The 12,620-nt window shown below is 36.7% G+C and overlaps 1 protein-coding gene across 12 annotated transcripts in view; it reads left to right on the forward strand.

Moving 5' to 3' along the window:
- The window catches only part of DCDC1 (doublecortin domain containing 1), a 514,242-nt gene that overhangs the window by 471,684 nt on the left and 29,938 nt on the right, over positions 1–12,620 (forward strand). For all 12 annotated transcript variants that reach the window (XM_054524533.1, XM_054524542.1, XM_054524537.1 and 9 more), the window contains 3 exons: positions 698–799; positions 5,880–6,016; positions 7,265–7,444. In XM_054524533.1, coding sequence (XP_054380508.1) covers positions 698–799; positions 5,880–6,016; positions 7,265–7,444 — 419 coding nt within the window. The remainder of the gene's footprint in view (positions 1–697; positions 800–5,879; positions 6,017–7,264; positions 7,445–12,620) is intronic.

Below are 12,620 nucleotides of genomic sequence, written 5' to 3' on the forward strand. Positions count from 1 at the left end.
TGTTTTTGCTTTCTTTCAAGCAAGTATATGAAGGGAGAGAGAAATACATTTTATGCCATGATAAGAAAATGAATTAAATGTGTATAATATCAACATAATAACATCACATTTATACAAAGAACAGAAGGTTCATCAATTAATATGTGCACAAGGATAGCTATACTCTCATGTTTGCACATTTGCCTATTTTTTTCTTACTGGAATGGAGTATTCTGCGTGGAAAAATGTCTAATTTAGTTGATAAAGAGATCCTTGGTCTATAAGACTGAGAATAATGGTATACATTAGAAAATAACAAATGAGTTTAATTCACACTGAGGACGACCTGTCTGCACATTTTCATTTTTAAGAATTGCACCCTTTAGGCAGTAGGTGGATGTTTAAAAAATGAATGGTTCCAAGCCAGGCTTTCATCACCTCCAAATAGTTTGTAGAAGTGGAAAATGAAATATGGCTATTGCATATGGTAAATCTATATAATAAAACAGCATCGTTCTTCTTTTTTTTACCCCTCCATTCCATAAAGAAATGCCTTAAGCCCTGTCATCTTTCAAATGAAGTTTCTTTTAATGACCCTTACCTTTTAATTACTTGTTTCTAATTGAATCTATTTCTTTGAGCAGAAAGTTCTTTATAAATTATTGGTGTGTGTGATAAATTACTGTTGATAAAATATCTTGTATTTTTATTATTCTAGCTTTGCAGAAAGCAGAAAAATTAGAGAAACAGAACTGGCTAAAAAAGGACAGAATTTTGGCTGATCTAGATACCATGAGACACAAAATGAGACAGTTAAAAGGTCAGTATGAACTATACCAAGCATAACCACATTTAATTCAAAATGTAGCCTCAAATTGCTAATGGTTATTTTCTACCATTAGATACCAAGTGTTTAAGGAGTACTGTATAAATATTGTTTTACAGAAATCATTTGAGCAAAGTCTAAAGCCTAATAATATATTTTTTGGTCTGATTTTATATCTGTAAATTTTATATTAAAATGAATACCAAATGACTTATGCATACGTCTTAAAAATTAGAAGGATACCTGGGCAAGAAAAACTACCCCATTGTTTTTGAAATAATCCCTCAACAGACATTTTGTGGGCTTTGGAATTAATCTTTAAACAAACCTTGCTGTCATTCCTTGGGTATTGCTGGGGAAGTAGTTTTTTTTTTGTTTGTTTTTTTAAGTAATCTGAATGAGGAAGTACTAAAATCTTCAGAAGTCAGTGTCAGTAACTTAAAATGACTGCTTTTTATACAGCATGAGACATGCTATTCACAGTCAAAGTGATCAATTATTGGTCTCCTTCTTCCATTCTCTTTAACACAGAATCTTAGGTTTCTGACCTTATACTATTCCCAGGACTTGAGAAACAAATGGTTCTTTGGGGAGAAACAATGTACTATGGACTTGAGTCTAGGAAGGAACACATTTCAAACTCAGTAATTGCCATAGCAGAATTTCAACTCCTGATGCTGTCTTGTGTTAAAAGCATATGAATCTTGCTTCAATAAATAGTAGAACTAGTCCTAACCACATTAGACTTAACTGTGGTTTGAAATGGCTATTACCCAGTTCTTACCAAAAGAAGAATTGGGTGTAAGTGAAAATAATTACTACTACTAACTTCTCACTCCTACTACTAGACATTTTCACTTGAATGTTCCATGGACATGTCCAAGACTACAACTGTCATACTACCCTAACAGCAATGCCTTCTTTGTTTCTGCTAGTAGAGGTTTCTACTACCATCTACCCAGGTGTTCCTCCTCAAAAACCTGGAAGTCATTCTTGGCATCTCCCTCTCTCTCACCTTCCCCAAGCAAATATTCAGTAAGCCTTGTCACTTTGAATCTGTTAAGTTGATCTCAAATGATTCTAACTCTCTCCATCTATGTATCATTATCCAAGTTCAAGCTACCATCATCTATATATTCCTTGGGACCACTGGAACAGTTTTCTAACTGGTCTCCCTGCTTCCATCTTGACAGCGGTTTCCATTCTATAAATAATGGTGACATTCTGAAGTTGAAGTTATCATACAGAAATGCAAAGGTATTATGATACTCCAGGCACAAAATCTTGCAAGGTTTCCTATGATCTTTAGGACAAATCCTTGAAACTCCTTAGCGTGGCCCTTTATAATCTTGTTCTTTGTAAAGTTTCTGTTTCTCCTTGCCCACTACACTTCATACATTTTAACTTTCTTTTAGCTCCCCAGACATACCGTGCACTTTCTTAACTCTGAGCTTTTGGCACATTTTAGTTCCCTCTACCTCAAAGTTTTCCCTCTCCTGTCCTCTTAGGTCACTCCTACTCATTCTGTGTTTTTAAGGTTGCTTGTTACTTCTTTCCTGAAGCCTTCCTCAGCATTCCAAGCCTAGGGTAATGTGGTTTATCACACTCTGAACTTCCCCTCCAATAGTCATCATCACATTATTATGATTACCTGTTTATGTGACAGTCTTTCCTATGTTAGATTATACATTCTATACCCTTCTCATTTGTTCTCTGAATAGTTGTAGAATGACTGATTTAAAGAATAAATGGAACTGCAACCATTCGCTCCAGGTAGTTTTCTAAGCTGTATTCCTGTATCAAGTTAAATACTGAAAATAGCACCTGGTATGGCTGCCTTTATTAAATTCTGATTTTATATTGTCTTCAATTTTTATTACAATTAAGTATTCAAATTTTTTTTTTTTTTTTGAGATGGAGTCTTGTTCTGTTGCCCAGGCTGGAGTGCAGTGGTGCGATCTCAGCTCACTGCAAGCTCCGCCTCCCGGGTTCGTGCCATTCTCCTGTCTCAGCCTCCTGAGTAGCTGGGACTACAGGCACCCGCTACCAAGCCCGGCTAATTTTTTCGTATTTTTAGTAGAGAGGGGGTTTCACCGTGTTAGCCAGGATGGCCTTGCCCGCCTCAGCCTCCCAAAGTGCTGGGATTACAGGCGTAAGCCACTGTGCCTGGCCAAGTATTTTAAAAATTTTAAGTTAATTTGTCATCATCTACAATACCACTGTTTAAAACTTTGTATTTGGTCAGTGATGTCCATTCTGGAGGGATCCGTTGATGTGGTTTCTCTTAGAATTGAGTGCTAACATAAATCATGTCTCTGTTGACAAAGTGGTGTGTTTTCTGCTATTAAATATAAATTCAACACATGTTTATAAAACATTTACCCTCATGAAGGCCTTTTTCTAGCTGGTGAGATTATGAGGATAAATAAGAACAAGTCTTAGTTAACTGCAAGGCCTATAAGATTGTGAGCTTCCTCAGGGTTGGCTAAAACAGGAGATATGAATAGTTGCTAAATCAGCTATTCTATGTTATAGCCATTGGTAATTGCAACAAGCATTTATTGAGCATATGCTATGTACAAAACACTGTGCTAGGCTGATTTTACATTTCTTTGGTAAGCATGAACATTGCTAACATTAATCATAATACTAGTAATTACTTTGTTGGGTTTTCATGATTAAGTAACAAATGTCAAATCTTTACTACATGGTTAGTATATAACAAATACTCAATAAATATTGGTGTAAGGATTCCTGAAAAGGCAACTCGTTTACCCACTTGGGGTTATAAAACTGATAAGTAAAACTTAGGAATGGCAGATCAGGCTAAATGATCAGTGTTACATGTAAAGGCAACGTTGGAGCATCTAATTTAGTGTGAAAGCGAAATAAGTCTGCTAACTGAAACCCCAGATTGGGTGGGCTTACCCTTGCAGACACATGTGATTCTGAATGAGGGTGGGCCTTCCAATAAGACAGGGAATGGGGAGAGCTGTCCGGGCAAGACTCATCCCATGAAAAAACAGCAAAGCACTTATGTTCTCTAGTTTCTAAGAGAAACAATGGGCCAAGAATCCCCAGCTTATTTTCCCCAATTTCCAATCAGAAAAATAATCTGCAATATCAGTGGAGCTCCATCCTCAAAATGAAACAATAGGACTAGGGAAGAGGCATGCCTCATTAATAGTTAGCTATTATAATTACTATCCCCTGATCTCATGTGAAATAAAATAGGATATATGGGAAAATGTAATAAGAAAATAAAAAACAGTTCGTTCAATACATTATTGCATGATTTCAATTTATGTTATTCATACCTATGTAAATAATAGTTTATCATAAAAACCTTTCCCCAAACTAAAATCTTTTGTGATGACATTATGTCTCTTCATGAAAATTATAGCGCAAATGCATTCATTTTTTTAAGACCGTTAGAAGCAAGTTGACAAAAAATGCATAGTTTTTTCCTGTTTTCTGTACTCAATCCCTAGCTCTCAACAGTATAAATGATAAACTATTGCTGAACTCTCTGTAGTTGAGCAAAATTTTAGTGTTCGAAATGCATTCTAAATAAAATATTTGTTGAAATGTTATTTATAAAAATGTATGGGTCATAAATTAATGTTATCTGCACTCTATAAATAGAGTTGGGTAAAAACTATATTTAGTATAAATTTGTGTTACGTATTTGTGAGGTGCCACCATGGTCTTCTCCAAAGTGCATTGCTTAATGGCATTGTCACTGTAACTCATTGACTGATTGATTCAATTATGTTTTCTTCACATCCATAAATTGCATATGAATGCTTATTAGGGACATAGAGTTCTGGTTTCCCTGAGAAGTCATTGTTGCCATTTATTTTTATTGCTGGATCTACTTCCATAAACTTGAGCTAGAAGAGCACAAATGCTTTATACTCTATAAGTACCAGATTATTTTCAATTTTGTTTGTCATGGTCTGAAAATCTTCACATTATGTTGGCAACAAAATTGAGACTCAATTTCATTTTAGTAATTCTATTGTTTTATGAACCTAAGTGTTACTCTCTCTAAGAAGCCTTCTGTCATGCCTCAGACTAGGTTAGCAACTCCTGTTAGGAGCTGTTATAGATCTTGTGCTTTCCTGGTGCAGCCCAATTGCAATCCACTATTGGTATAATCATTTCCTTTATGTCTGCCTTCCTGACCAAACTTGAGGCAGGAACTCATTCTCTAACATGTTTGTGCTTGCATTATCCAACACAACACCTCACCCATAGCTGTTGCTCAATATAGGTTTTTGGAAAGAAGATACGAGAGAAAGCATTATTTTTACTTAATAAGCTTAGAGATCAATATGAAATGCAGGCTGAGTATATCTTCAACACAGAAGAAGAAAACAATTTCATAAGTGTGACTTTTTAAACCTCTTTTATAACTATTTTAAGTGGTCTAGTGGAAAGAATACATAAATTGGAATCAACACACTTATTAAACTGTGCCTGTGATTCTTTAGAATACAGTATTCCAATAAATATTTTCTCTTACTACAGCTTCCTAACAGCATAAAGGGCACAGCAGAGGTGTCAGAAACTAATCGTGCTCGCAGGGTATTATTAGATAGAAAAAAAAATTCCTGTCTCTTGAGTTAATATTATTTTAGAAGTACTTAATCCCCAGGCTGCTAAGCTAATTGTGGGGGAAAGGCTTATTATTAGTAAAGAGAACAAAACATATGTTCCAAGACTAGAAGGATGATAGGAGCTATATAAGGTCATGAATTCTATTTGACTAAATTACTGCTGAACCATATCATGGATGCGAGGCTGGGGCCAGTGTGGAAATCAGCATGTTATCTTCCTCTTCTACCTGTAGACTACGTATATGAATCCTGGCTATTTAAAGCCTGAAGCTCCCATATGAAGAGGTATTGTTAGATATTATTACCTTAAGCATCTTTGCTTTTATGATATATTTAGTATTTTAGCTTATGCTCCTGTGTGGAACGATTTATACGTAGACAGCCAAATCAGTTCATTTGAAATCTGAAAGCCTATCATCAGAAACAAAATTTCTAGAGACTTGTTTCCTCAGGGCGGCGAGTAGCGGCATGTCAGCCAGCCACCATGGTTCCTACCAAGAGCCCTGTGCAGCCCGTGGTGGTGGAAGGAGGCTGGACCCAACAGACTCAAGAGGAAATTAAACTCATGGAGTTTATAAGACATACAGAGGTATGTTCTTTGGGATTCTGGACATTAAAGACTCTGCCCTTTTTATGAGTATTTAAAAGTACAATATTGAATTTTAAAATGATACTGTTAATATATTCTCAGCATCTGATCAGTTATGACCATATAAGCATATGCCAAGCATTGAGTTGGCATTTGGAGAGTAGCTGTCTAAAAGACAGCCAGCTCATATGAGGGTCTGTTTTGTTTCAATGGAGACCAGAAATTACGACCTTAGCAAAGAAGAGAAAAAGGCCCAGTGGATATGTACAAAGGTAATTGTAATAATTGTAGTCAAGTTGAGCCTTCTGGCTTCATTGCTCATTACTCCTAATGGCATGTCTCAATATGTAAAAAGAGCAAGGAGCAAAATACTAATTGCAATGGAGACATTCAGAAGTAAAGAATTAAAGAAGTGGTTTCAGTCCAATTGGTTAATCAGTCAGGATTGCCAGACATAAAAAAGTCGAAAAGATAAAGGTCAGCTGTTGAGAGAGGACCGGGGAGAGAGACCAGGGAAAACTTTTTTTGCTTTGTGAAGTTTTTCATCAAAATGATATGTTCCTATTTAATAAGATTTCTCAAATTCGTGAAATGTGTTCAGTCTAAATCTTAGGCACGTGCCCAAGTCAAGGTTACTAGAACAAAAGGAATTGACATCCCTAGCAATATGACTTCATGCCAAGCTAAGAAGGATACATCACTGACCAGGGAATGAATGCAAAGCATTGAACTAGGACATGCTTGAAGTAGAATAAAAAGCTGCCTAGCAGGGATCTGGCAAAGTATAAGGGTGGCTGCTGTATTTTAAAAGACAGCAAGTAAGGACTGAAACAACACTCATGTATACTCTTGTCTGCATTTCTTGGTTAGAGGAAATGATGTGATTCTAATAAAAAACTCATTTGTTAGATGCAGAGAAATCTCTCAGTAGGAGAAACATCATGCAAAAGTCCAAAAATACTTCTCTCTGCATTTCTTCACATTATAAATGAAAGTTAAGTGCTTTGCCAAAATGAGTGCCTTATTATTATTATTCTAATGATTGTTATTGCCTTTAGCGTTTCATTGAAGCAAGGGGAATTTACTACAGTCAGTGAGAAGAGAGGCTAATGTACTTAATAGTTACTTCCTAAAATTTTTTCCATATAATGTATTAATTACAAGATATTTCTGGATTTTATCACATTCTTCACAAAGTCTATCCAGACAGTTCTCTAAACACAACATTCTCTGGGTTTTTCTTGACAGGCACACCTTTCTGAAATCCAAGAAATGGAATCCAAAATAAATTTTCCAATTGCAACCAAACATATAGCAGTCAAGCCAAGCAACCTGTATACGCAGCCCAACACAAAACGAGTGTGGATTTATCTAAATGGAGGCAGACCTGAAGATGGCACTTACGCCTGGGGCAAAACTATTTCAGAGGTAAATCTAGTGTGAAAGGAGTGTTTCATAGGCCTGAGTTTGAATCCCAGCTCTGATATTTCTAGATTGTTTGGTCAAGCAAATTACTTCTATGAACCTCATTTTCTTGTCCATAAAATAGTAACAGTACTTTCCTCGTAGGATTGATCTCATGATTGAATGAACTTATATGTGTGAAAATGTGAAGTTCAATGCTGTCTGACGTAGATGTGAATCTGAATAGGACACTTGTCCAGCAGAGAACAGTGCCAGTTCAACCCACTCCTACCAAAGAGTAAAATCAAAACTTTAAAATAATTTTCCTCTTCCATTTTATCTTATTATTATTATTATTATTTATTTATTTGAGACAGAGTCTCACTCTGTCACCCAGGCTGGAGTGCAGTGGCATGTGTCCTCATCCATTTTAAATCCAGTTCACAAGAGTAACTTTTTTCACCTACCATGAATCATTTACTAGATATGTTCTGTCTAAGAAAAACAGTGGTACTCATTAGAGAAAGCCTATCATATTCTTACTACCCAGAGTCCTAGAGCTATCAGAATTCTCACTTCCCAAAGTTAAAGTATTGACTAAGGAAAGAGGATTAACAGTTCATGTTTGGTTTGTAATTTCAGGGATAAAATTCTGACATTTTTTCTTAATCTTTAAATGAAGACTTTAGGCACATAATAAATGAATTTGGGTAGTCTTTTTTAAAAAGTCTTATCTGTTGCAATGATGTCTTAAATAGTAGTTTGTCTTCTTTATTTTGTGAAATGTTTTCATGAATTTTTCTGGGACAAGTGAAAGTCATGTAGAGATGTTGTTGGTGGTGGGGGGTGTGGAAAGGCAAGATACTATAATAGACTGGCTTGGAGAAGTTCATGGAGGCTGGTGAGGGCACATAGAGTAGCAGATGGTTCTGCCCCTGGACTTTAATCCAGTTTCAAAGTGTAAGGGAGACCACTCTTCTCTGACAGGGAGTTTGATTAAGAATGGTGAGAGCAATTTCATACCAGAATTTGACAACCAATTTGTTGTACTTGAGAAATAAGAGATTGAAATGTGAAAAATGTATACCCCAAATTAGGAATACAAGTAAAGGATCTTCATACATGTAGGGAAAAAAGGAAAGTGATTTTTAAAAAAGATAGTGAAAGCTTTTTCAGAAGAGAGCTACCTAGAAAAAGCACTATAACAAAGCTGAAATGTCTTTTCCTTGCTGGTTTTTTAAAAAATCAGAGTTCATGTTGTAGATGCTAAGTGTTAAAATGCACTTAAGTATTGCACCTAGAACTGATAAATTTCTGAGAGAATATGCAATGAGTAATAAATGGGTAAAGGGTAGAGCTGAGACAATGGGGGAAGATAGCCTATCAGATTCAGGGTAGAAAAAGTTTACAATAACTTTGATGAAGATTACTTATATCTATATCTAACTGGGGGATGACTTTTTGATTTATGTGACTCTGGTGGAGCATTTAAAAGGCATTTCATAACTCTTATTCCATGATCATATAATTTTTATGAGCTTTATATATAAAGAGCCCTATTCTAGATGCTGTAAATTATTTTTCTAATTTATGTCTGTGGAAATATTTTTGTAAACTTAATAGAGCTATATAATTGACAGCTTAACATCAATAGTAGTAAGTAGCAGTAGAGTCTGTGGTCTCTTTAAATTAATATGTCAAATTGACAGAGTTTTAAAAAACTATATCCAAGGTTTACTTGGGAATGTAGAGAAATGGGCACTCTGGAAGTACAACTCTTTGGAAGACAATTTGGCTGTACATATCGTAAGAGAGTACATATCAAAGCAGAACTTGATCCCAAGGATATTTTAATGAACCTAGGCAACAATTATTTATTAAGAATATTTATTACAAGCCTATTTCTAAGACAGCTAGATTATGAATAATTTAAAACCTCATCAATAGGGAGTTGATTAAATGAATTATATAGCACATAGGATGAAATACAGTAATTCAAAATTACCTTTCTGAAATAATAATAAAGATGTTTAAGATATACTTAGTGAAAGAAGCATTAAGTAAAGCATGTAGAGTTAAGTTTTTCACACATATATGTGCAGATATAGAAAAAAGACTAGAATGATTTTATCAAGTGGCCATATTATGGGAGACATTTATTTTTCTTTCTTACATGTTTTCCTATGTGTTCTATATTTTTTATGGTGAGTCTATATTTTTTTAATAAGGAAAAGTTGTATGATAGGGAAGCTGATATTCCTCTGAGAGAAGTACTAATAGAATGTGATAAATGTAAAATTAGCAGTGAAGGCAGGAATCTCAGTTGAGAAAAGTGGAGCACAATACCCACCTAGGGTGGCAGACAAGGCTCTACAGAGGAATCAATCAGGAACTCTGATGGAACTTGAGAAATGGAGGAGATTCAACACCTTAAGCAGAAAAAGCGTTAGCAAGAATTAGGGACACCCATGTAAATATAGGTGTTAGAATTCATAAAGCATATTAAATAGGTGCCCCATGGACAGAGAAATTGGAAGAGATAGATGTGACCAGAGAGATTGTTTAAAAGCGTATGATAGACCCCATATACATATGTATTAGTTTTCTCAGTCAGCCATAACAAAATACTAGACTGAGTATTAAACAGCAGAAACAACAGAAGTTGATTTTCTCACAGTTCTGGAGGCTGGATGTCCAAGATCAAGGTGCCAGCCGGGTTGGTTTCTGGTGAGGCCTCCCTTTTTGGCTTACAGACAGCCACCTCCTTGCTGTGTTCACACATATCCTTTCCTTTGTGTGCATGTGGAGAGAGAAAGAACTCTTCTTTTTCTTGTATATAAAGAAACCAGTCCCACTGGAATAGGGCTCCACCCTTATGGCTTTATTTAACCTTAATTATCTCCTTAAAGGCTCTATCTTTGAATATAGTCACAGTAGGGGTTAAGGCTTAACCATGAATTTGGAGTGGACACAGTTTAGTCCATAACACTATCCTAAACTCCAGTGCTTGAACCACTACTTACCTGTAAGTAAAGAAATGGCATGGTGAAAACAATGTTTTGGGAAGATTAATGTGGCCTAGATGTGTAAAAGGACACTTAGAGAATGTCTAGAAACTTTGAATCTCTTCCTTTTCCTTTTCCATGCTGTGTATTTTTGTTTTTAGGGGCTTGCATGTGATTCTTTGTCATCAGTTAGGAATGTATCCTTTCACATTGTCAGGCTGTATAAAATACCTCTGGAGGATGGACTGTGTGTGAGAAATGAACAGGCAGCAGGAAAGTTAGGGTTTGGATTTCACTGGGGGTGTCTGGCTAATGACGCTGACTCCAAAGAAGCTCAGAGTTTCAGTGTTTGAGACTTTTGCTGGAAGAATGAGAAACAGAGCACATTTCAAAGTGCTTCTCTATACCTTCTATAATGAAACCCCCAGATGGTATTTGAATCCCATCCAATGTGGACTTTCTCTCAACTGCTTTCACTGCTGTGGCTATTCTGGATGATTTAGCCATGTTCTTCCCACCCACTCTCTGAACATTGCTAGACTTACTCTCATCTCCAACTGTTGTCGGCTCATCAGTCATCAATGCACCAAGGCGGCTCTCTCTCCAGGGTTAGTGGCTCTTTCTGCAGGACCAGCATCTTTCTCTGATTTATGATTGCCTGTGCCCCTCCTTCTATGGTCCTGAAGCATTTGTCTTCTCCCATTCCTGCAGCAGCTCTCTAATTCTACAGAATCTCAAAATCAGAGTGTTCTTCCTTGGCCTAGGAATGGTTCTGAATGCATGAGCGGAAGCTCAAGGAATGAAAAAGAGGTCCTTCTGATTTGGATAGGCAAGTACCTCACGCCCACAGGGAGTGAGCAATAGTTCCATGATGCCCATGTGCCCCACCTGAGGAGACCTGGTCTATGAAAACAAAACTCAGAAAATAGACTGTGGGTGAGCAATTATTATAGAACAATGTTTCTTCATCATGAACTTTGTTATTGCAAAAACATTTAATTTATAGGATACACTTTAAAGAGGATACTTGAGTAAATTTAGATACATTTGAGAAACAGAATTAAGAATGTCTCTGTTTTGTTTTGTTTTGTTTTTTGTTTGTTTCTTTTTGACACGGAGTTTCGCTTTTTTTGCCCAGGCTGGAGTGCAATGGCGCTATCTTAGCTCACTGAAACCTCCGCTTCCTGGGTTCAAGCGATTCTCCTGCCTCAGCCTTCTGAGTAGCTGGGATTACAGGCATGTGCCACCACACCTGGCTAATTTTGTATTTTTAGTAGAGATGGGGTTTCTCCATGTTGGTCAGGCTGGTCTCGAACTCCCAACCTCAGGTGATCCACCCGCCTTGGCCTCCCAAAGTGCTGGGATTACAGGCGTGAGTCACCGAGCCCAGCCTAAGAATGTCTTTAAAGGTCATAATATGACTAGATATCTTAGATTCTAATTGTACTGAAAATGTCTATTTTTTTTCTTTTTAACTCATCTGTATTTGTTACATTCTTTTAGAGCAGAATGTGACTTGGGCACTACATTTCCATGTACAAGCCTCACTTGAGTTACTTTTTGAACAGCTTTACAAGATGCCTAGGTAGGCCTGTAATTTTGCTCCTCTAAACAATCTTGTTTCTCTTTCTTTCTCTCCCTTCCTTTCTTTCTCTTTCTTTTTTTCTTTCTTTTTCTTTCTTTCTTTCTTTCTTTCTTTCTTTCTTTCTTTCTTTCTTTCTTTCTTTCTTTTCTTTCTTTCTTTCTTTCTTTCTTTTTCTGTCTTTCTTTCTCTCTCTCTCTCTCTCTCTCTCTCTCCTTTCTTTTTTTTTTTTTTGGACAGAATTTTGCCCTTGTTGCCCAGGCTGGAGTGCAATGGCATGATCTCAGCTCACTGCAACCTCCACCTTCTGGGTTCAAGTGATTCTCCTGCCTCCTGCCTCCTGCCTCCCAAGTAGCTGGGACTACAGGCTTGCACCACAATGCCTGGCTAATTTTGTATTTATAGTAGACATGAGGTTTCACCATGTTGGTCAGGCTGGTCTCAGACTCCTGACCTCAAGTGATCCACCCACCTTGGCCTCCCAAAGGGTTGGGATTGCAGGTATGAGCCACCACACCTGGCCAAACAATACTTTTCTTTGAGAAATAAGCCCTGTGGAGAGTTACATTAAGTTGCTTGTGTTTAACATACTTATTTCTAGTGGACTAATACA

This window comes from Pongo abelii, chromosome 9 (genome assembly GCF_028885655.2).
Source record: "Pongo abelii isolate AG06213 chromosome 9, NHGRI_mPonAbe1-v2.0_pri, whole genome shotgun sequence".
Lineage (NCBI taxonomy): Eukaryota > Metazoa > Chordata > Mammalia > Primates > Hominidae > Pongo > Pongo abelii.